The 26,174-nt window shown below is 38.6% G+C and overlaps 1 protein-coding gene across 1 annotated transcript in view; it reads left to right on the top strand.

The window, feature by feature from the left end:
* Positions 1–202: 202 nt before the first annotated feature.
* Positions 203–26,174, top strand: part of LOC123315828 (8-oxo-dGDP phosphatase NUDT18) — a 60,554-nt gene continuing 34,582 nt past the window's right edge. Inside the window, exons 1-2 of the mRNA XM_044901703.1 lie at positions 203–746; positions 815–1,099. Of these exons, the coding sequence (XP_044757638.1) occupies positions 487–746; positions 815–1,099 (545 nt within the window). The 5' untranslated portion in view covers positions 203–486. The remainder of the gene's footprint in view (positions 747–814; positions 1,100–26,174) is intronic.

Here is a 26,174-nt window from a genome sequence, read left to right on the forward strand (position 1 = left end):
GAACTTCGCGAGTAGGACTCTAGAGGAGCCCTGGAGGGCCTGGAGCAGGTTGTCTCTGGCCTGGAGTATATTTACAAAGATTAACTCTTTGATATTTATGATGATGACAGCAAAGAGGAATCTTTGATGACAGTCTCTGTCTCTGATGATGATATTTATCATCTCAAAAGTATCAAAGTATGAACAATATTAGTGTTCTGTGGTATCAACCTACATTTCGTGAATCTATTACAGATTGCCAAATGAATATTCTTGGAGTTCTTGAAGAACTAAAATACCACTCTTTCGTATCTTGTAACAACGAAAAACACGAACATATTCTTCAAGTCAGGAATTTCCCTTGTTATGTCCTCCTCAATTTTTGTGAGGTTAGAAGGTTGGAGTGAGATGACAAGTGATAACATTAATTATTATTAATCAATGAATACATAAACAAATAAAAAATAAAAACAAGTGTAATAAGATTAAAAGTGAGCACACTGAAAAATGCCTGATAGTGTAGAATTGAATATTGAAAAAGTTCTTATGGGGTCACCATTGGAAAATAGTGAATCTGCCATATGTGACTATACATTAGAAGAACAAAATGCTACTTTGGAAATTCAAGGTGTTAAACCAAGCATAAGTCCTAACTTCAAGCCCGTATTGAAAGAAACTGTTACATATGTTGTTGCTGTTCTTGTTATAAATGAGCAGAATGAAGTACTTATGATTCAAGAAGCAAAAGAGAGTTGTGCTGGTAAATGGTAATTTCACTTTATTCTGATGAACTATAATGATTAAGAGCTATGAGTTCAATGCATAAATTTTTTAGGTATTTACCAGCTGGTAGAGTGGACAAAAACGAAACATTATATGATGCTGCTATAAGAGAGGTTTTAGAGGAAACAGGTTTGATTGTGGAATGTACGACATTGCTAAAAGTTGAATGTGCTAAAGGATTCTGGGTTAGATTTTCATATATAGGACATGTCACTGGTGGAAAATTAAAAACTGTTTCACAGGCGGACCAGGAATCTTTACAAGCAAAGTGGATTGGGGATCTAAATGAAGTAACCTTAAGAGCTGATGATATACTTCCACTCATCGAGAGAGCAAGGTAAAATTCAGGCTTTGAAAATTCATCCTTAACACGTTGACTGTCCCCATTCTATTTTTTTCTCACCCCTCACGTCCAACACATTTATACCAAGATAAGGGTTGCTTTTGAGTGATAAAATATATATTCTATGAAAAAATTAATTCTGCAGCCATTTAAACCCCTTTGACTACCGAATATGTAATTTAAAAATTAAAATTTTGCTATTAGGTATTTAGACATTAAATTTTTTATTTATTTTTTAGAATAAAGACTTATTTCAATTTTTTGTTTGTTTTCAAGTTTTTGAAATGTACACGAATGTGTACGATGGTAGAAGAAGACTGCAAATCAATACGAAAAACGTAAGGTATTTTTATTATTATCATTTGTTTTAATTATTCTTCATTCAATGTATTACCATATAAATCAAAATAATTGCATAAATATCATCATTTGGAATGATATTTCATGAAGCAATTCGATTTTCTTGTAAGACATAAATATATCTTACATTTGGAACCCATGCTACGTGATCGCCCAGCACAATTTTCATTTTTACATCTCGATGCGAAGCCCTTATCATCTACCTCAGGTAGGTGGTTCATTCCATCAAAACAAATATCTTTAAGGGGTCTTACTTCTGGTCTTGGTCTAGTTGAAGATCTAGGCATTTGTGACTCGCCATCAGTTACAACAGATGGTCGTCCCCTTTTCTTTGGTCCTGATTTTGATAATAATATCAATGCTCTCCCCACATAAGCTCCGAAGTGCAGTAAATCCAAAATTTCAGATCAGACAAATTATCCATGCATTCTAATAGTTCCTTTTCAGTGAGGGGCTTAAATTTTGACTAACTAATGCATGAAATAAATATAAAAACCTTATCTAAAAATTGCTGTTATACGTATTTTACAACACTTTACTACTGCAGTGCACAATTGTGTACACAATTGTGTACACAAAGTAAATTACGGACGAAAATATCAATCAAATTGTATTTGTTCCACTTTCAATGCAAAATAGGAACTTTCATGAACTATGAATGAAATTTACAACTACATAGGAGCTATCTCACATGCAAAGTAAATTGTCTGTAGTGTCTGTAGTGTCTGCAGTGCACAATTGTGTACACAATTTCAAAGTAAATTACGGACGACAATATCAATCAAATTGTATTTGTTCCACTTTCAATGCCAAATAGGAACTTTCATGAACTATGAATGAAATTTACAACTACATAGGAGCTACCTCACATGCAAAGTAAATTGTCTGTAGTGATCTATTCAACACGCCCTAACCTTTAACCGAAGATGTCTGTGAAGATTCAAGTTCCGTTTATGAATGACCGGTTCAAATGGCCACTGTAGATTACCCCGTCATGCTGAATGCATACCCAAATGTGTACGTTGGGAGCAGATCGATTAAATCATTCTTGGTTAGCGTTACAGCAGGATTCAAAACGCTGTACACATTTGTGTACGCAGGTAGCGAAAGGGTTTTAAGGAACTGTTCATGTTCAAAATTTTCAAGTCCAATGGAAGGCTTGATGCTGATGTTTCTTGAATCATGTATGATTAATTATGATTGAGGTTATTAATACATATTCCTACAAGACGTTCAGCCCATATGAACCGACCACACTGCAGCGTTCATGAAAAGTAACCATATTTATCTTGAATGTCAAATGAATCAATGAATCACATACGACTCATGGACTCCTGGCGAAAATCTTTATGAATCATATGTGATGCATGGGACAGTCAACGTGTTAATACTAATCTTAAAAAGGCTATGAAGTCAATGTGGGATGTTGCAGATGTAGTTGGAAAGCCAAAGAATTGCACTTTCAATACGTGACAAAATGATATTTTGAGAGTCACTTTGGCTCCATTACACTTTAGTGGAATTTGATTTTTTGTCAGGCCCGGATCTACGATTTTTTCTGACTGGGGCAAATATTCATGATGGCGCCCCCCCCCCCCTCCTTCTAAGGTTCGTAGAAAAAATCTAATGATGAGTACTTTGGGAAAAAATTACTCATATTTTTTTCCCATTGTTCCATCAAAAGATATTTTTTCTCATTGTTCCATTAAAAGTTATTCTTTTCCCAAAATACTCCCAAAAATTGCATAATTAAAAAAAAATCAATTCATGAACGAAATTATTCCGAACAAAAATTTATTTTTTTAACTATGTACATATATCGACCCGGATCTCTTTACATATTAATTCAAGGTAGATCACGAATATGCAATTAGATTTTTGGAGGATCAGTATTTTGGGGAATAAATCACTTTTAGTGCAAAATTTCGGAAATATTGGTCAACTTTGAGGAGCTGTAGCAGCTAGAAAAAAGGCACTAGTCATATGCTGTTTTTTTGGTGATGAATTGGTTCTTTGCAAATATAAAAATCCACACTTCATTCATCTATCTCGAACGGTTAAGATTTTATGAATTTTTCCGCGAACTCCAAAATTTCCGATTTTCCATCGACCATAACTTGAAAAGTAATTTTTTTTAAAATATCTGTTTGCATATTCGTGTTCTACGCCCTCGAATTAGTGTACAGAATTAATTCGGTTTTGATCGGAGACCAAAAATATTCTTCAGAAAACCGCCCACTTTGTATATAATTCATTTTGTGAAAACATTTAAAAAAATATCAATTTCGTGAAACTTTTCTTTAAAACATTTTTTTGTACCTTTCTTAGTAACAAAGTTAAAAAGGGGCTCAAATTATGGTGAAAAACTCGGTACATCTATGGAAAATTTGAAAAAATTTCGATCTTACCGATTTCCACCAAAATTGGTGTTTTTACTAAGGCATAGATTACGAATATGCAAACAGAATTATGCTGAAAGGATTAGTTTTTATGTTATGGTCTATAGAAAATCGGAAATTTTGGCCCTTAGTTCCAGATGAGAAGGAGATGAGTGTTTCCCCAGGCAAAGAAATTACTGCTTGCGACGCAGTGTAAACATATCAGATCTTTCAACCTATTTCACCCAAGTGTGGCGGTCATTCGTAGATGACTGAATAATATGCAGTGAATTTATCCCTCATTGATTTGAAAGATTTTAGGTATAGTGATGGTTTATCATGTTTCCATTCTACAGTTTCCATTTAAGCATTAGGCAATTAATTTTTTCCGAGAAAATCAAAAGTAAAAAATTTTTAACCTCTGGTTGATTTTGGCGCCCCCTTAGGCTGGCGCCCGAGGCAAGCGCCCCGCTTGCCCCCCCCCTAGATCCGGGCCTGTTTTTTTGTACAGGACAGGTCCTATCTTATGTATTTTGACGAGGCAAGTTTCGACATTGAGAAAAGTTGTGCCACCTTTAAGTTTCAATCTTAATGGCACTGTTTCAGTAATCAATGATTAAATTCTTAAACTACGTTTGAGCACAGAATTTCAATGAACTAAACATCATTTAAGATAATATAATTTTAAACTATAATAAATAAAAACAAGAATTTCTAATGATGATGAGATCACAGCTTTTATTTTATTACAAGATCCGACCTGGAAGTGTTTTTTGAGAAGTTCACAATTTTACTACAGAAGTTGACCGACATGAATGCTTTTTATTTCACTGGCTGAAGGACTCAGGACGATGGACTTAAATACATTTATTATTATTATTATTTTATTTCATTGCAGGCGACTTTAACATTCATCTAGAGTCCACCAATAACTATCGTAATAAACAAAAGTTTCTTAATATCATCAGCTCTTGCTGCAAAATTGGCGATTACTGAGCCCACATGAATTGATTCTTGTTTAGATAATATCGTAACAAATTATGAGACATTCACTGCACATAATGAACAACCTCATCTTTCAGATCATTCAGCCCAGATTCTCGAGTTCAATTGTTTTTCCACTCGGGGGAAGAGTTTAACATTTGAAACACGTATGCTTTGTGAAACGAATATGAATAAGTTTCCTGACATTCTGTCCAGACAAGATTGGATTGTCCTTGTTTCATGATAAATTCGAGAGTATTTACGAAGATTAAAAAAACACCAGGCAAATTTATATCTAGATTCAAACATCCTAATGATAGTATTTCTCATATCAAAAACTTGCTTGATATTCTGTATACAATTTCATCGAAAAACTCAGAATTAAAACCACTTCATTCTAAGGTTAAAACATTGTATGATAACAATTTAAGAGAAGAAAAGAAAAAATTAAACATGAACAGATTTCATAGTTCTACCAATAAGTCAAAAACCTTATGGTCAATCATTAACGAAAAAATTGGAAAAAATAAGAATCAATTAGACCATTAGATTCATGCAAATGAAGGAATCTCCTGATACCATAGTTGAGAATTTTAGGCCCGGTACTTTCACGTGCGAATAAATAAATTTATTCGATCTTCTTCTTCTTAATCCGCCGTCTCCGATCGTCGAAGGTTGGCGATCCAATTGGCCAATGTGGTCTTTGAAACCGCTGCCCTAAAGATGTCAATTGATGAGCAATCATACCATCGCCTCAGGTCCTTAAGCCAGGAGTTTTGTCTCCTCCCCACAGATATTTTACCATGCACTTTGCCTTTTATAATAAGCCTCAGTATCTCGTAACTTTCACCTCTCATGATATGGCCTATATATCGGGTTTTTCTTTCTTTAATGCAGAGCATCAGTTCTTTTGTTTTGTGCATGCGCCCAAGTACTTCGGCATTAGTTACTCTTGCTATCCATGATATGCGCAATATTCTTCGGTACAGGTACATTTCAAATGCTTCGATTTTCCTTTCCATGGTTGGATCAAGTGTCCAACTTTCGCAACCATACAGAAGAATGGAGAATATGTAGCACCTTATCATCCTTATGCGAAGTTCCATGCTGAGATCTGACCTTATGAAGAATCGCTTCATATTTATAAAGGCTCTTCTGGCTTGTTCAATTCTGGCCCTTATTTCCAGTTTTGAGTCATTTTGTTCGTTAACAACAGCACCTAAGTATTTAAACGAGGACACCTGTTCAACATGTTTTCCGTTTATTGTTATCGAGGCGTTTAGGCGTCTTTTTGCAAACACGAGTACCTTGGTTTTTGATGTATTTATGTGCAAACCATAACTTTCACTGTGAGAAACTATCTTATTCAATATTTGTTGTAAGTCAGCCTCATTGTCTGCCAGGATAACGGTATCGTCTGCATATCTAATGTTATTGATTAGTACTCATTAATCTTTATTCCACCTTTGATGTCCTGTAGGGCTTCTTTGAATATTGCCTCAGAATAGATGTTAAATAGTAGCGGAGACAATATGCAGCCTTGTCTCACTCCTCTCTTTATTGCTATTGATTCTGATGTGTTCATTTCAACTTTGACTTCTGCCAATTGGCCCCAGTACAGTTCATATATAATTGCAATATCGCCCTCGTCCAATCCAATCTCTCTCAAGATTTTAATTAGCTTTTCGTGTTTTACGCAGTCAAACGCTTTGTGGTAGTCTATAAAACAAGCTAACACGTCTACATTCATATCCCGACATCTCTGCGTCAACAAGTTCACGGAGAAAAGTGCCTCACGAGTACCTACTCCATTTCGAAACCCAAACTGTTTTTCGTCGACTACAAAATCGCATTTTTTATATATTCTAGTATGAATTATTCTCAGTAAGATCTTAAGCACATGAGACATCAGACTAATCATGCGATAATCTTCACAGTGGATGGAATTTGGTTTTTTGGGTAAGGGAATGAACGTTGATTTAAGCCAATCCGAAGGAATTCTTCTACTACCATATACCTTGTTAAAAAGCGATGTTAACAAATTTAATCCTTCTCCGTCTTGTTCGGCTATTAGTTTAATGACCTCTGCGTGGATTTTGTCGGGTCCCGTTGCTTTCCTGTCTTTTTGACTCTTTATGGCGTAAACAACCTCGCTTTTGGTAATAGGTGGGCCTTCCTCCTCCCTGTCATATGTAAGTAAGGGAGTCTGGCATCTGTTATCATCATATAGTCTTTCAATATATTCTTTCCATGTTTTAAGTTTATCTTCAACTCCTGTGACAATTTTATTATCCGAATCTTTCAAGACAGCTGCTTGATGTTTACGATATTTGCCGGTTATTTCCTTTACTCTTTTATGTATATTGAATACGTCATGTTTTTCTTCGATTTCCCGGCACTTTCCAGACATCCAGTCCTCTTTTGCTTCCCTGCACTTCCTTCTAATAATCCTGTCTATATCCTTATATTTTGTTGGGTCTGTCTTACATTTCCTTCTTCTGTCCATTAGCTCCAGAATATCAGCAGTCATCCATTCCTGTCTCCGGTCTTGTTTTGGGAATCCTACCTCTTTTTCTTGATCGTCCGTTAATACGTTTTTCATGTTGTTCCACGTTGTTTCCGCCTCCTCTTGATCACATTCTCTAATTTCCTCCAATTTATTCTCCAACTTGCGTGCTACCACGGTTCGGAATTTTTCGTCTTCTAATTTTTCCAAGTCTATTCTTTGCACGGTTATCGATATTTTCCCTTTATAAAATCTTCTAACTCTTAACTGCATTAACACTGGATTGTAATCGCTATTAACATCCGCGCCGGGACACGTCTTCACCGATTTGACATATTTTTTATAGTCGAGGTTTACTAAAATAAAATCTATTTGATTTCTTACTATTCGGTCTTCCGAGTCAGCAGGGGATCGCCAAGTATAAAGCCGTCTTGCATGCAGTTTGAAGCAGGTATTTGTGACATATAAGTTGTTTTCATTGCAAAATTGAACCAGTCTGTCCCCTCGTGAGTTTCTGTTTCCGAGACCAAAGCTTCCTACAGCGTCTCCCTCTGCTCCGGATCCAATCTTGGCGTTGAAATCACCCAGAACTATCGTTATTTCGCCCTTTTTTGTGAGGCGCATTATTTCATCGATGCTGCTGTAGAAACGCTCGATTTCAGCTTCTTCTTTATCCTCTGTAGGCGCGTAAACTTGTATAAGGTTCATTATTCTATGTGTTGTTTGTATCCTCAGCAGCATCACTCGATCTGTAAGAGGTACGAAGTCAATTACAGATGCGGCTATGTTATGCGTGACCATAATTGCTGTTCCATATCTATGATTTGGGTCGTTGCTACCTGAAAAGTAGATGGTTCCTTTACTAGTCTTTTGTATTCCTGAACCTGGCCAGCGGATCTCACTCAATCCTAAGATGTCGATATTGAGCCTGTTCATTTCTGCTTCAACGTTGGCCAGCTTTCCCAACATAAAGAGGCTGCGTACGTTCCAAGTAGCAATACGTACAGTCCTATGGTATACCTTGAATTTAACATTAGGTGTTTCAGATAGAATCTTAACAGATGACGACGGGGAGATTCTTAGCACCCTCTCCTCATTTAAGAGGTGCCCCGGACTGAGGGCCAATTTTTAGTTTTCATCAGCCATTTAGATTCTTTGGAAAATCATTAGTACAGTAAGAGTTCCGTTTCTTTTCTGTACCGCAGTACAGAGATCGTACCGCTGTTTCAGCTCCGCTCCCTGGTTTTCAGAACTTTACCACTACGAAATTAATTTTCTCGTGCTAAAGCCTGATTTTGATGAAACTGCTGCCTTTCATCAGTGTTAGATTTTGGTCCGCCCCGAGTATTTTATTTCCTCGGTACCACTCATGTCTGAGAGGCATTCCCCTATCCGCCACCTGGGGAGGCGCCTGATGGGGGATCTAACAAACCCCACACATTTATTCGATAGATAAGTCTTATTCGTAGGATAAGTAAAAATGCTGTCTTTTCACTTTCAGATAGTGTTATTCATCGAATAAATCTGTCATTGAAACTTGATAATAAGAGTTTATTTGTCATAGATCGAATGTCAGTACCTCATTATTGGTTGAATTTTTTAAATTCTTGATGTCTGGTTATTCTTTATGTGATTTTCACGAAGTATTTGCTTTCTAGTTGGAATTATGACAATAATGACAATGCGGTGTCTTATTTTACATTAATAAGTGAAAAGTAGTATACCGTGCTTTCATAGAATTGAATTTATTTGTGAAATAATTTCATCTGAAAGCACCGAAATAAGATATCCTTCAGATAGGAAATTATTTGACAGATACTTATTCACCTTGAATAAAATTTATTCGAAGGTGAAAGTACCGGGCATAGACAAACTAGGTACAAAGGTACCGGGCCTTAGTAGTTATTTTTCCACCTGTAATGGATGTTCTTTTCCTTGTACGATACAAAACCAATGCCTTGGTTCTAGAAACTGTAAAAGTTTCTTTTCTTTCGATGTAGATGAGTCTGAAATTCTGAAAGTTGTTAAAAGCTTATCTAGGAAGAAAAGTACTGGCATTGATGATATAGACATAAATGTGATAAAAAAATCAATTCATTTCATAGTTGAACCTCTCAAATTCATAATTAACAACAGTTTCAGAGAAGGCATTTTTCCTGATTTGTTAAGAACTGCAATAATCAAACCACTGTATAAGAAGGACGATCCTAGCGAACTGAAAATTCTATGTGTCAGATTATTGAAATTCTTCAAGAAATTCAAAGTGATCAATGAAAGACAACACGGTTACATCAAGGGCAAAAGCACGGAGACTGCAATGCTTGAGCTTCTCGTGAATATCATCAGCTCCTTTGAAGATGAGTCTATGCCATTGGGCATATTTATAGATTTTACAAGAAATTCAAAGTGATCAATGAAAGACAACACGGTTACATGAAGGGCAAAAGCACGGAGACTGCAATGCTTGAGCTTCTCGTGAATATCATCAGCTCCTTTGAAGATGAGTCTATGCCATTGGGCATATTTATAGATTTTACAAAAGCTTTTGATTCTGTTGTACATGAAGTTTTACTGAGTAAGTTAGAACATTACGGTGTTAGAGATAAACAACTTGATCTCCTCAGAAGTTATTCGAGGTATCGACCACAGATTGTTTCGGTAACTATTGATGAAAAAACATACCGCTCATCAAGCGTCATCATAAATCAGGGTGTTCCGCAGGGAAGTATTCTTGAACCCCTTTTGTTTTTAATATATGTTAATGATTTGCCTAATGTCATTCCCATGTGGAAAGAATTCTTCACCAATTTTGCAGACGACACTAATGTCCTGATAAAAGCCAAATCTTCACTTTTATTGAAGACCCTTGCACATGATATAATTTTTTCAATAGATGAGTGGTGTCTACTCCATAATTTGCGAATTAACATATCAAAGACCAACCGCATTTTGTTTTTTCTCATTGCCGTTCCCTATCAGTCGATGTGTCTGCTTTCCCCCCTGAGGAACTCGCTGGACAGACCAAATTTTTGGGTCTTACTCTCGACTGACAGCTCAGTTGGCAGCATCATACAGAGAATGTAATTGCCAGACTTAGATCAGTGATTTATGCTTTGAGGGTATTGAGATCTGAATTTTCTAAATCTTTTCTGATGGCTGTTTATTATGCGAATTTTCAGTGCCTCCTGTCATACGGATTGATTTTCTGGGGTGGCAGTGTGCATGCGGAATCAGTTTTCAAATTGCAGAAAATGACGGTTCGGACAATATTCGGATTAGCTTATAGACAATCCTGTAGAGGCATCTTCAAAAAGAATGGACCACTTACACTGTCTGGTCTGTACATTTACAAGTTGATGCAATTTTTCTACAAAATCCCCAATATTTTCGGAGCTTCATACGCCCTAATCTTTATCCTACCCGTCACAATATGCTGGTGTATCGAGTGCATAGACAAGTTATTGAATATCTAGTTTAAATGCAAGAAAATGGTCAAAACTCTTTTTGTGTTGATGGAAGATACTTCTTATTGTGTTTATATTCACTAGTGGAGTTGAAATAATTTCGGAAATTTACTTACAGTTTCAAATGGTCTGAGTCATGTAATCAAAAAATTGAAACAAATACACCTCTCGAAACATCTGAAGAAGGCAGATGGAAAACAACTAACAGATTAATTTTGGAATTATTTTTTATCGACCACCTGATAAAAAGAAGCGACCATCTAAGTTGAGTCCTTTTATTGACGACATGAATAAGATGTTGAGTTTATTATGTCCTATGAGAAGTTATTTGTTTTGTTTGGGTGATGTCAATGTGGATCTGTTGACTGGTAGAGGCCCGGTTATTGATTGTTTCTTTTCGTTTGGCCTTGATCAGATAATAAGTGAGCCTACTAGGATAACATCACGTGGAGGTTCGTTGGTGAATCCTATTTTGTTGATTGCCCGAGTTCAATGATCCAGTCTTCCGGTGTTGTTAACGTGGATCACATAAGTGATCATAGTCTTACATTTGTTGAGGTAAAACTGGTGAGAGAGAAAAAAGTTTCCAGGTGAATAAAATACAGGGACTTCTCCAATTTCGATAATGATGTGTTTCTCGAGGACCTACAAAATAAGAGGTGGAATGAGTTTTTGTACGAGTCGAATATTGATAATAAGGTAGAAATTTTCAACAGCTTTTTACTGAGCGTATTTGATAAGCATGCTCCTGTTGTGACTGGAAAGGTTTCTCGTCCTAAGGCTCCGTGGATTACTGACTTTATAAGACATCTGATGGGAGAACGTGATCGCGCCTTGAACAGGTTTAAGAGCTGCCGGAGCGATGACATGTGGAAGGAATATAAAAACTTGAGAAATAAGGTCCTTTTTGAGATTCGTAAGTCAAAGAAGTCATTTATTGCTGAGGCTACATTATTATTATTATTATGACTTTAGCCTTGCGGCTTTCACACTCCTCTCCAGAGGAAAATTCACTTATCCCAGATATCTCAGATATCAAAAGGATTAAGCTCTGTTGGAGCCCTTTCCAGGTTTTCGGGCTCGTGGTGGTGGTCGGGTCCGGGTCGCTCCTCGCCTCCCTGCTGTAGGTTGGATTCCTGCTCCACCCGCACTTCCTGTCGGAGCAGACGGTGTTCCTCTGCATTCCCCATGTACTTGCGTACAGTTCTCGCCGTTCCGAGCAGTACCGCCTTCTGCATGACTCTATAGATATTTTCGTCCAACCGAAGTTTCCTCAAGTTCTCTAGCAGTTTCTTCGGTATCAGGCCCGTAGATGAAATGACAATAGGGATGGTCTTGATATCTTTCAGCTTCCACTGTCTTCTGGTTTGTTCCTCGAGATCTCTGTATTTTGAAATTTTTTCAGTGTGCCTATCTAGAAGATTGGTATTATTTGGAATTGCCACGTCTATGAATAGTGCTCTGTCCTCATCCTTATTGAGCAATATGAGGTCTGGTCTATTGTGGGTTATTTTTCGGTCTGTGAGAACCGTGCGATCCCAGTAGAGCTTGTGATGTTCGTTTTCCAGCACAGCATCCGGATGGTAATTGTAATAAGGAACCTTTTTCGAAGTTAGAAGTTGGTGTTTTAGTGCCAATTCTTGGTGAAGAATCTTGGCAACAGCATCATGTCTATTTTTGTACTCCGTGCCCGCGAACTTCTGACATCCGCCGGTGATGTGCTGGATAGTTTCATGTGTCGCACAGCCATAACGACAGCTATCGTCCGCCACTGAGGCATCCTTGGCGATGTACTTCATGTAATTTCTTGTTGGAATCACCTGATCCTGGATGGCGAGCATGAAGCCCTCTGTCTCAGGAAACAACCTTCCGGAAGTCAACCAGTAGTTCGACGCAGATATGTCGACGTAATCATGGTTGACCTCGTTCTGGTGCCTCCCATGCAAAGGTTTGCCAATCAGTTTCTGCATTTTACTTTCTGCAGAGTGTTCGACGGTTTCCAAGTGATCCTGTTGTAGCTTTAATGGTGTAGAACTATCAGCAACACAAACTACTCGATGGAGTTCTGACGAAGCTGCCTTGCTCAAGAAATATTTTCGAAGTCCTTCAATTTCCTGGGACATACGGTTGGACAAATCAACAATTCCTCTACCCCCAAGATGTCGTGGCAGCTCTGTCCGTTCTATTGAGCTTTTGGGGTGATGTTTATTGTGTTTAGTCAGCATCGTCCTTATTTTTCTCTGTAAAGCTGCTAAATCGGTGGTCGTCCAAGAGATAATACCAAATGAATAGCTCAGCGCCGAGCAAGCGTAGGTGTTAATCGCTTTTATCAGATTCTTGCTGTTAAGACCAGTTCTCATTATCCTCCTCAATCTTCGGGTGAACTCCTCCGTTAATTCTTTCTTCATCTGGGTCTGATTGATTTTTCTTGCCTGTTTTATGCCTAGATACTTGTATGTGTCTCCTTCCTTTAATGCTTCAATTTCTGCACCTTCCTTGAGTTTGAACGTACCATCTTCTATTTTCCCTCTCGTTATGTTGAGCAGTCGACATTTTTCTAGTCCAAACTTCATTTTGATGTCTTCCGAGAATCCTTCCACCATTTTCAGCATCAGTTGCATTTGTTTTTTGGTAGATGCGAAGAGTTTCAAGTCGTCCATGTAAAGGAGATGATTCAGTTTCATCATAGTTCTACTGCCGCTCTTGATGGAAAATCCGTAGTCGGTAGAATGCAATCTATGAGACAAGGGATTCAGGGCCATGCAGAACCACAGAGGGCTCAGCGAGTCTCCTTGGAAAATTCCGCGTCTTATTGGAATAGCTCCTGTTGTAATGGAGCAATCTGCTGCTTTCATTTGAAGACTAGTACGCCAGGTTGACATGGCGTTTTTCAGGAACTTAACAATATTGGGATCCACCTTGTAAATCTTCAAGATCGTCAAGAGCCATTCGTGAGGTATAGAATCGAATGCTTTTTTGTAGTCTATGTACGCAGCGTAAAGATTCCTTCGCTTGGAGAACGCTTGATTGCAGATAACTGAATCTATTATTAGTTGTTCTTTGCACCCTCGGCTGTCTTTGGTGCATCCTTTCTGTTGCATGGCGATGATGTTATTCCTTTCGCAATGGTTGTGAATTCGGTTTGAAATGCACGATGTGATTAATTTGTACATCGTTGGAAGACATGTAATTGGTCGGTACTTGGATGGGTCTTCTGTATTCCTTTGGTCTTTAGGTAACAAGTATGTTGTGCCATGTGTAAGAAATACTGGCATTCTTTCAGGATTTTCAATGACATCATTTATTGCGGAGGTCAATTTGTCATGCATGATCCAAAGTTTCTTGATCCAGAAGTTCTGTAATCCATCAGGCCCAGGTGCTTTCCAGTTGTGCAGTCCTCTGATAGCTGATTTCACTTCTTCAATTGTGATCATGTCATGCTGCATCGGCTCATATTTTATAGCTTCAGATTTTTCATCTTCAATCCATCCGGTATCTCCATTGAAGTGAGGTTTCGTTGATAATTGTTCGGTCCAGAATTGTTCAATGGCCTCCTTTGGTGGTAACTTTCCATTTTCTCCATCCGACGATGTGAGTGACCGGTAGAAAGATTCTTCCGACTTTTCGAATGAATTATTGTCTCTTTTCCGGCTATAATTGCTTTTATATCTCCTCAGGCGTTCTGCATACAGACTTAATTTTTGCTTCAGAGTGTCGAGGCAATGGTGAGCTGTAGCATTCTCCGTCTCTCGTTCTGTATGTGTCCTGTTTCTATCCATGATCTCTTTGGCAGCTTTCACAACCTTTCTTCCTCGATTCCCGTTCAAGTACTCCGTCAGTCGTCCAATGTCTCTTCTTAGCCTTTCTGTTTTGTGTTGAAGACGTTTCTGCCATGCTGGAGCGTGTAATTTGTGTAATTTTGGACCATTGTTGTTCGTTCCGCGAATTTTTGCCCCTATGGTTTTGGCTGTCGTCAGCGCTGCACAGTAAAAAACTAGATGCAGATATTCCAATGAACTTTCGTTCTGTAGGTATTCAGGTAAAACGTCCTTATTCAAGATGTCGATTATAAGTGACAGCTTCTTGGATGTATTGAGTCGGGGAGGTGTTATTCGATGAAGAGGGTCTGTCCCTTCCAGTTCGGCGAAGTATCTCCTCATGTCAGAGATAACTTGTCGGTGGAGCTCTTCCCTATCGTCCTTGAGTTCAGGCTCACTTGGGTTGCAAGATGGACTTTCAGTATCAATGTCCTCTAGGTGTTGTTGCCCAGGCATGTGAATTTCATCAGAGGTGTTGGTGTTATTCTCTATTGCTAGCGGACGCTGAAGTTCCCGTTTAATTGCGTCGATTCGGGCCGTTGGTATTAGTTTATTTCTCAGAATTACGCGGTACTGGTCTGCCACTCGTTGTTCAGTGACATTGAGATTTGGGTAGGCGTTGCAGAATTCCTCATGGAGCCTTTTCCTATAGTTGTTCGTGTTCTGCCCTAGTCCCGTGATGGAGTTATATATGCGCACAATAGTTTCATTCATGGACGTTGTCCACTTCATGCGCTTTCTAACTAACCCCGCTTGGGTGAGCACTGGCTGAATATCCTGCGCAGCACCTTCAGCGGTTCGAGTCGGCAATTGAATTGGACTCGTTGGTTGCCGTTGTTGCTTTGGAGCTGTAGCTTCTTTTGCAGCAGGAGCCCGCTTCCTCAACATCCTGCCACCGACGTCCCGCATGCTGTCATGTCCAGCGCCGGCTCCAGACATGCCCTGACGATCCCCAGGCAGCGACTTGTTTCCGAGGCTTCTCGTAATCACCATTTCCATGGGTTTGTGCTCCCCTTTCTCGGTTTGGGTGAGGGGTAGAGAAATGGGAGCAGAAAGAGCACCCCCATAAAGGATGTGAAAGAGAGAGGAAAAAGGGATGGGACTGCGGACAGCAGGCGTGGCTGGCTGCACCGTCTACGTCGTTACGATGGCTACCCGGCAGGCCATCTACCAGATAGCTGCCAGGCAGGCCAGACATTATTATTATTATTATTATTATTATTATTATTTAATATAATGAGAGTTGAGGTAACGGTACCTATAAACTCAATACATGAAATGTTTGAAAGTAAATTAAAAAAAGAAAAAACAAAATTCAAAGAGAAGAGATCCACCTGTCGTAGCGATTCTTGAAAACATTAACCGATGTAGCGGTCACCACGTCGGTTGGCAGTCGGTTCCAGCGCTCAAATATTCTGTTCGATAGGAAGTTCTGTCGGACGATAGTTCTGAACTTTTCCTTGGCAAGCTTAAAGGGGTGTCCCCGTAGGTGATTTAAGTTCCTCTTGAACATGAACTGTAGATCAGCAACAGCATAACCGTGCAATGCTCGGTAGGCAAGGATGAGGTCACCTCGCTCACGACGCTGCTCGAACCTCGGGACACTGAGAAGCCGGAGTCGTGCATCGTAGCCTGGACGGTCACGACCAAACGGTAGCCGTGTACAAGTGCGCTGAATAGCTTCTAACGCATCCACATCCCTCCTCAGTGAAGGCCACCAAGCGGGACCGGCAAACTCCAGCATCGGGCGAACATACGAGAGATACAGAAGCCTACACGTTTGTAAGCTGCACCCATGAAAAGAACGATACAATGAGTGGCATAGTTGTTTAGCTCTATTACAAATGGATGTTACATGGCTGGTCCAGGAAAAATTGGTTGTTACTATTAGACCCAAATCACAGTGCTCGTCAACACTCTTCAACAATCTGCCGTCGATGAAGTATTCGGTTTTGGGATTTTTCTTGCCCATATGGAGTACGCAGCATTTGTCCAAATTAAGAGGCAGCATCCATTGCCTGCACCACTCATTCAAGGTACTTAGGTCTTTCCTGAGGACATCAGCGCAAGCAAGAGGAAAATTGTATAGCTTCGTATCATCAGCGAATAATGCACACATTGATCGAAGAGAGGAGGGAAGATCCGACGTAAACAACAAAAAAAGAAGAGGACCAAGCACTGTACCCTGTGGGATACCGCTGGTCACTCGATATTCAGATGATTTGCTCTCCCCAACTCTGACACGAAATGTCCGATTATGTAGGAAAGATTCTATCCACGATAAACAACCACCCCGTATACCCAGATGTTCGAGCTTAGAAATGAGCCGACGGTGGGGCACACGGTCAAACGCCTTGGCGAAGTCGAGGTAAATGATATCCACAGGGATATCAGAGTCCCAAGCCTTAGTCCAATCGTCGATACAGGGTAAAAGATTAGTAAGGATGGACCTCCCAGGTAAAAATCCATGTTGTTCTTTAGGGATAATCTTATGATCAACTGCAAAAGTTAAAATGGCATTGCAAATAATTCTCTCCATCACCTTACAAGTGCCTGATGTTAAACTAATTGGCCTGTAATTTTTGGGATCCAATTTGTCTCCTTTCTTAAAAATAGGTGTGATAGAGGCGGACAACCAAGCAGATGGTAGTTTAGAAGAGGTGAATGATTGTCGGAAAATGATGGACAATGGGACTGCTAGTGCTTCAGAGCACTGTTTCAATTGGAACGAGGAAATGCCATCTGGGCCAGGTGCCGAGGAGGGTTTCAGTTCGGAAAGATGTTTCATAACCAGGTCTTCACTAAATAGAATGTTGTTTATTTCTGAAGTTTCACGGGATGTCTGCGGAATAGGAATTGGACCTGTAGGTTCATAAGTGAACGCAGCAGAAAATATTTCCGAAAATACATCAGCAGTTTCCATATTATCCTTGCATAATGAGTTGGAACCATTTCTGACTAAAGGAATGCCCACTTTGCTGTTAGATGAAGATCGCAAGTACTTGAAGAGCCTTTTTTTGTCTTTAGAGCATGCTAGTTGGTGTTCATAGGTATTTTTGGAATTTCTTAATTCGTTAGACAGAAAGTTTGAAAAGGACCTATGGTTTAAATAATCATTTCGGGAGCGACTTCGGAGATACCTCTGCCACAGCGATTTTTTCTTCCTAATCATTTCATTGAATCTCCCAGTGATCCACGGTTTAGAGACGTTTGATTTGATGATTTTCTCTTCTGTGCTCAGAGAAACTGCCCTGCTGAAGATCGTGGAGAATGTTGTCCACAACTCATCGACATCAGCACCCTCAGGAAGAACCTCATGCCAATTTTCTCTCGATAGTAGCTCTTTAACTCTTTCGTAGTTCGTTCTCTTCACGGTCCTCTTGGTGGATTGGGGTGAACTTGGTATATTTAATTGTAGTTCAGATAGTAGAACAACGTGGTCACACTTTCCAAGGGGTGGTAGTTATTCTATTGAAGATAGCAAATTGGGGTCGTTTGTGAAAAACAGGTCCAAAGTTGAAGGAGTTTGACCTTCCCTATATCTGGTTGCATTCGAAATTAACTGCTGCAGGCTAGAGTCTTGCAATAATTTGGCATAATGGTGTGAAGGGGATCCAACAGCGCACTGTCCCGAAGGCCACTTGATGTCCCGGCAGTTGAAGTCACCAGTAATGAGAACATTTTTGGAATGGATGGACAAATCAGATAGGTATTCGCAAAGCTTGGCGTCGGACTCGCATGGGCGCGGTCGATAAATGCATCCGATGAACAGACATAGGTTGGGGGAAGAGAGATTAAGGAAAATGTTATCAATTCCAGGCCATTTATGGGTTGATGATTTGATACTAAAAGTTTTGACTACTTCATCTTTAATATATATACAAACTCCACAGTATCCAAGAGTGTCAACATTGTCGCAGCGATATATGGTGTAGTTGGGTATGGAACAAACTGAGTCATCGGTCGAAGGTTGGAGCCAAGACTCGGTTATGAAAATAATATATGGATCGTTAAGTTGGACAAAAGCCTGCAATTCGAACAGTTTTGATGAGAGGGATTGAGCATTGGTATAAACGATTGGCCAAACATGTAAATTGTTTAGTTTTTTGGTTGGTTGTTAGAACTGCCCGTAGGAACGATCCTAGGTGAACCCTTAAAGTATTTTATCGTTATATCCCTTTCACCATTTCTTTGTCGTCGTTTTAGTTCCTCACGTAAAGCATTCAGCTCCGCAGCCTGCAATTTCGTTTTGTCGTCGTAGATAGCTATATTACGATATTGCGAGTGTCCCAGAAGAGAAGATTTATGTTTGAGGATATTCGACACAATCTTCGTGTTGGAAAAGGACACCTTCAACCAGCGAGGACGACTGCTATCCTTGGACGGAAGTCGTCGAGTACTGATCAGGTAGGCACTGGCATTTTTTTGTATGAGATCTACAATATCCCGTGCTAAGACAGGGTCTACAGATTTGTCTCCATTATCCGGAACATTAGCAACAATAATATTATGAGACCTTTTGATCCGATCGAGCAACTCCGGAACAATTGCTGGGTCCTCGGATGTATTAGTCTTCGGGTTCGTGATCTGTGATCTGATATCAGAAATAGCATGAGTGAGGTTCGCTTGAGCTTCAGAAATAGCTTTTATTCGATCTTTGTTTTCATCAATGCATGATCGATGCTCTGATAGCATAGTGGAATGCTTAGTAATAGCGGCATTACAAGTCGAAAGCTGAGTAAGGATATCGTTTTGACGTTCCTCTATTCTCAAAACACTAGTTGCCATTTCATTAATCTTTTCCATAAGTGTATTGAAATGATGGATAGTAATAGGATTGTCGTTAATAGGAGAGGGGTTACTTGTATCCCCATACGAGATTCAACGATTGCCAGCTGCGGTATTACGTAGTGATCGTGACATTTTTAGGGTAAAGAAACAACAAATATTAACAATCTTCGCTTTCTTGGGCCTGTAAGAAAGACTGAGCACAGAAGGGCGGGCCACGGATCAAGGATAGTGAGAGTGTTATAGGAAGTACGTAAGTCTCTCCAGCAACCGCAGCAAGCGATGTGACTCCCCAGAACGAGGGAAGAGTACTAATACTACACAACACCGCAGTGCAGTGACTGATTGATTGGCAGCCGGTATTGAATGGACCTGTGGTAGTAGGAGTGTGCGCGGCGCAACCAATATCGAATCCCAGAAGAGATTGTTGACTCCAGCAATTATTTGTCGATTTTATGAAAATCAACAAATGAAAACAGAAAAAAAAGAAAACCCAGTAAGCAGAAAAGTACTCACAAATGAATGAGTGCACTTATTCAAAATAAATTTCCAACAATCGCACGAGATAAGGAAGAAGGAAGTAAGAAAGCATGGATGGCGTTGAAAAATATTGGGATTTCTTGTAGATTTAGGTCGAGCTTATCTGAAGAATTGTCTGACCCAGAAGTAATTAATGATTATTTTGCACAATTCAATGCCACCACGAATGATGCATTGTGTATGGAGAGAACTTCCTTCTATAATGATAATAAGTTTGACCGGTCATTGTCGTTTGAATTCCGCATTGTAGAGCAAGCATTGGTTACCGATTTGCTTAATGGAATCAAGACCAAGTCAATGGGTGCAGATTCTATAGACATTGGGATGCTCAATTTTTGTAGGCCATTTATTGATCCATTCATACTGCACCTAGTGAATAGTTGCATTCTTAAAGGTGTATTTCCGACCACCTGGAAAACTGCTGTTGGGGTTCCCTTGCCGAAGGTCCTAGAACCAAAGACCGTGTCGGATTTACAAATTGTTAGTATTTTACCTGTTCTATCGAAGGTGCTGGAAAAGGTACTTTACCAGCAGATGAGCTGTTACTTTGATGCAAAAGAGTTGTTACCTTCCTATCAGTCTGCCTTTCGGAGGGGATGTAGCACGGCTGCATGTCTCCTGTCGATGACTGATGCTATTTTCCGTGATCTTGATCGGGGATTCATTGATGTACTCGTTCTGCTGGATTTCAGCAAAGCCTTCGATACTATCAATCATAAGTTGTTGTGTGCGAAGCTGAGATACTATGGTTTCTCTTCCTCTTCGCTGGTTTTGATATCTTCATTTCTGGCACTCCGTACGCAGACTATAAGGGTTGGTGATAGGCTTTCTAGCAAGAGGGATGTTTTAGCTGGAGTTTCACAGGGATCTATTCTTGGTCCTCTGATGTACATCATCTACACAGCCGATGTTTTTTCTAGGTTGAAATTTGGCATGGTCGAACTATTTGCTGATGATGCGCAATTGTTATTCAGGTTCTTGCCGGAGGACATATTGCTGTCTTCCGACAGAATAAATTCCGACTTAGAGGTTTTACGGAATATTTCACTGCACCATAATTTGAACATAAACCCAGATAAAAGTAAAATGTTGGTCTTTACAGGCAAGAGAGATTATGAGAATATTGTGAACAGTTTGAACATATGTGTCGAAGGAGTAAGGCTGAAGGCATATGACAGTGCTAGAGATCTGGGTCTGTTGATTGATAGAGAGCTGAATTTTTCAGACCATGTATCCCAGATTACGTGATTAGCTTTTTTCATTCTCAAATTGATTCATTCCGCACGGAGGTATTTGACGATTGAGATCAAGAAAATGCTGTGTGAAACATTGATTCTATCGAGATTCAATTACTGTGACGTTGTGTATGGTTCGTATGTCAATCATTTTTCCCGGACTCGCATTCAGAGTATCCAAAATTGGTGCGTAAGGTTCATTTATGGGCTTTGTTTTCACAAAGTTTAAAGAAAAAAAAATCAATCACACCTCCATAAACACCAAAAAAAGAAAAAGGAAATCCCATTTAGTCTAATTATCCTTCCCAACTGTGTCCACTTCTGAGATGATGGGATAAATTTACTCTGAGCGAAGAAATGGTGCAAGAGGTCTTAATATCCACAGGCAACCTATTGAACAAATCAAATCCCCTGTAGAAAATAGAATTCCTAGCAGCAGCATTGCATGTTTTCCTAATGTATATATTACAATTGTTTCTTGTTGGATAACCATGCACTTCCCTTCCATAGGTGATGAATTTTTCCAGGTAAGGTGATGAAGTGCCATGCAGAATCTTAAAAACAAACAACATTGTCATGTAGTATAATCTCTACTCGACATTTATCCATTGCAACGACTCCAACATGCATGTGACAGCTGTAAGCCTGCCACACTTCAGTATGATCCGCATTCCCCTGTTCTGCAATTTCTGCAGTTCATTTTTCTGAGTTTTATTAAATAGGAACAACACTGATGGGCAATAATCGAAATGAGGCTGAACAATTGAGTTGTACACGGTAATTTTCGACTGCATTGACAAGCACTCACTGATCCTTGCGAAAAAATATAGTTTTTTAGATATTTTTTTCTTAATGTACAAAAAGTGTTCAGCAGGTCAACAGGTTGTCCAATTGAAAGCCTAGATATTTCAATGAAGATACAAACTGGATTTCTTCATTATTCAACTGAAGAGACAGGATATTTGAATCTATACATTCCAGTTTTCTTCTGGTAGTAAAGATCTTAGCTTTAGTTTTACGAACATTGAGTTTCAGCTTATTACCAACCAAATATCGGTTTAGCTGCGCCAATGTTACATTCACTCACGTTTCACTCTCGATATTTTGTGAGGTGTATTTGTTTTAATTTTTTGATTACATGACTCAGACCATTTAAAACTGTAAGTAAATTTCCGAAATTCTTTCAAATCCTCTGGTGAATATAAACACAATAAGAAATATCTTCCATCAACGCAAAAAGAGTTTTGACCATTTTCTTGCTTTCAAACTAGATATTTAACAACTTTATAAAAGCTGTGATCTCATCATCATTTGAAATTCTTGTTTTTATTTATTATAGTTAAAAATTATATTCACACCGTTCAGTAATGTCCCCCTTTTTCTTTTGTTGTGTATGCTATATTTTAAAATGTATCTTTCATTGTAGAGCTCTGAGGATGATTTTAGAATAAAATCGAAACTAGTCGGCAGATAAGTTTGATTTACTTTAATTACTCCCAGAACTTCTGTTCATTCTACCGAACTGAAAAATGTGGAACGATAATCCACCTGGTATGTTTCCAATTCAATCTTCACAGATGAAGCTCATTTGACCCGAGATGAAATAAATAATTCAAGGTGTAATGAGGATGTATGTTTTTGGCAAAAATGCACCCTCATTTTAGAATAATCTTTTTGTTTCATTTCTAAATAATTTTATTTTGCGTTAATTTTTGAGAGGAATATTTTCAGTTTCCAATTCCGACATCGATCGGAACTGTAAACAATCCGCACTGTTTTTATTCCGTTTTCAGTTCTAAAAAACGATTTTGCAACGTATAAAACAACCTGAATTGGAAGATAACCGAGGTTCTGTTCGCCAGTACAGATAAGTGGAAATTAAGACGTCTTCATCGACGCAAATTTGACCGATTTGTGACAGCCGGTGCACATCTAATTTATTATTTTTCATGATGTGAATATAAAAATACTGTACTATTCTGATTTTAACATATCATAATAACAACAGAAAATTTGTGCCATCAACAAAAACAGATCATCAGTTTTTCTCGGTCTTCTCAAATTTCTATTTGAACAGTGGCGGCTCGTGGGCCTAAGAGGCAGGGGTTCATAAAATTAAAAAATCCAATGATTTTATTGAATGAGAAAGGTTCACGAATTTACATAATTGTTCACCATTCTGTACAGTGTTTGAAAATGAAATCCATTCTTCTTTCCTTCTTTGCAGCGAACTTATCTATAACCACATCGTTAAAATTTTCAATAATTTTTTTTTCTATAGATAGCATCGCTAGTGCCGTAAGTCTTTCTTCATTCATCGAACTTCTTGAAAAGGTCTTAATTCTCTTCAATGTTGAAAAACTTCTTTCTACTTCAGCTGTCGTCATCGGAATTGCCACAAGTATTTGGAGAAGGGAAAATGTGGCAGAATATATCAGTTATAGGTTATTTTTAATGATAAGTTTCAACAAATTGAGAGCACCGCTAAGATTCCTGAAATCAGGTCTTCTGTAAATAATCTCTAATTCGGTTTTCAACCTAATTTTATCAAAAAATGGATATGCGTCCACTGTTGTATCTAAATGCTGCATTGGAAAACGGTTTTCATACTGTTCAAATTTGTCTGCGCAAAAAAGTAATGCCGTTCAGATTTTCGTCTACCATTTTTTTTAATGTGGAGTTTTTCTTCATAACTCAATGAATTAAAATTTTGTTTTAAAAATTCCACAGCAAATTTTGTTGCATTCATAATGCAAACAATGAACGTATAATTTCTACTTCACCTAATGAATTACGTCGCGTGTCGAGGGATAAATAGTCCGAACGTGATCTCCATAGATTTCACCGTTTGTGCACAGCGAAGTTGTGCTCCTGCTTCAGTTAAAACTGCGTACATCCCCCTCCGCCCGCTCATAAAAATTGTCTAGCAATTCGTCGTAAACCCCTCCTACTCGTTCGCACGTGCGACCGACGTATGTGGACGGCAAGAGTAGAGAAAAGCACTGCTAAGTCTTCGTCGATGGTTCATGTTCGTATTATTCATAAATAGATACTATAGGTACGAAATAATATTGTAACTTGAGAACGGTAATTTATTGGTTAGTTAAGAGAGGAAATTTGATTTTACGTTACTTTGTTTGGGGGTTCACGTGCTCATGTGCTCTCATGGCAGAGCCGCCATTGTATTTGAATTCATTTTATCTCATATACCGTGTGATATTCCTCACCTGACAAGTAAATTGAAATTTTTGAATACGGGCCTGCAATTTTTTCTTGTGCTGATGGTGATTTCCTATAAACAAGATTGTGAAATACTATCAGCAAAAAATTTACCATATTAACGGAGATATGGGAGTTTATAGATTAAGCATTTTTTCATAAATCACCCTATATCTACGAAACGAATAACCTTATGGGACATTTGAAACCCAAATTCTCAATCAGTTTTAGTTCCTCTATCTCCACTTAGCCGTTGTCCCTTACATCACCAGTCACCCTGTATATTGCTTATTATAGAATCAATCGTGGTGTTAAAAAAATCTGCTTTTGGGGGACTCGTCGATATTCTTTGATTCAGTTAGAGAGTGAACGCAAATATTGAAGAGCGATATTCAAATGGATTTGTTTAGATTGCCTTAATTTGCTTATGATAATGGGCCATATGCATAAAGAAGTAGTGAATGCTTTCACTTCAGTTTATTGAAAGGAAACTATACACTTTATAAGCAACTGACAAAGATAGTATTATAGTAAAAGCAAATGCTTTTCTTTATGCATACGACTCAATATCTCATACTAAACATGTAGTCATATGATACCCTCAAAACTGAGCATTTCATTCACTAATGAATCACAGTCACTGAGGGTGTCTGAATGTTCCGTTTTTTAAGCTTTTATCTTTCAATGCTTTCTAATATATTATTAAAGTGCCAAAAACGGCTTTCACTGCCTCGATTCTGCTCTCCCATCTTCAATCTGATAAAGGCTTCATAGTAAATTCTAATTTGCCTCTGATCTATTCCCAGCATTGGAACTTGAAAAAAGCACAAAAATTTTCTGAATGAAACCGAAATACAGTGCAACCTCAGTATAACGAACCTCAATATAACAATTTCCCCGATTCAACGAATTATTTCCTGTTCCCCTTGAATTGCCCATAAGAGTCAATGTAAAATATACCTTAACATAACGAAAAATTTTCAAGAACAACCTCTTTATAACGACCTCTTTATAACGAAGTTTCAACTATCAAAGAAAAGTTTAAATACCTCTAATTAACGAATTTTGTCAACTCAAAACCTCTGTATACGTTCCCACCAATATGACTCTCAATCCCATAGTATGTAATTCAGTCGCGACAGGCTTCGACACGTTTTTTTCGTGAAACAGTCAAAGTTGTTTGATGGCAAGTAAGGTAAACAGTACTGGCTTGTCTAGTTGCAATGGCTGAGAAACGTAAACGATGTTCTTTATCAGTCGTAGAAAAGTTGTTCGCTAAAACAAGATGAGTACGTAATGTTGAGGTGTGTAAAACCTCGATATAACAAATTTTAGACCAATCTCACCTCAATATAACAAACCTCAGTTTTACAAATTATTTGATATAACGAATTTTCACTTGTTCCCTCCCCATTTGTTTTATGGAGGTTCCACTGTAGTATGTTATTTCATAAGGAGGAGAAGTGTCACTTTTCACGGCGAGCTTGAATTTACCCGACGAACGCAAGGAGGCTGGTAATTGAAACCGAGCCACGAAGAGTCACTTCTACCCCGAATGAAATATGTTATTTTATATTCAAACGTTTTGAAATTCAAACAATCTGAATCCATTTTTGGATTGATTTACATTTACTCACATAATTTTATCCAGTCACGATCCTTATAGTTGGGGATCGGACGATGCTAAATCGGGATTTACGCGAGCGTCGTGGAGACCTAGCGCATTTTAAAGATTAGATGGTAGAAAGAAAAAAGGTGATATATGCACTTTCAGCGG

Source organism: Coccinella septempunctata, chromosome 6 (genome assembly GCF_907165205.1).
Source record: "Coccinella septempunctata chromosome 6, icCocSept1.1, whole genome shotgun sequence".
Taxonomy (NCBI): domain Eukaryota; kingdom Metazoa; phylum Arthropoda; class Insecta; order Coleoptera; family Coccinellidae; genus Coccinella; species Coccinella septempunctata.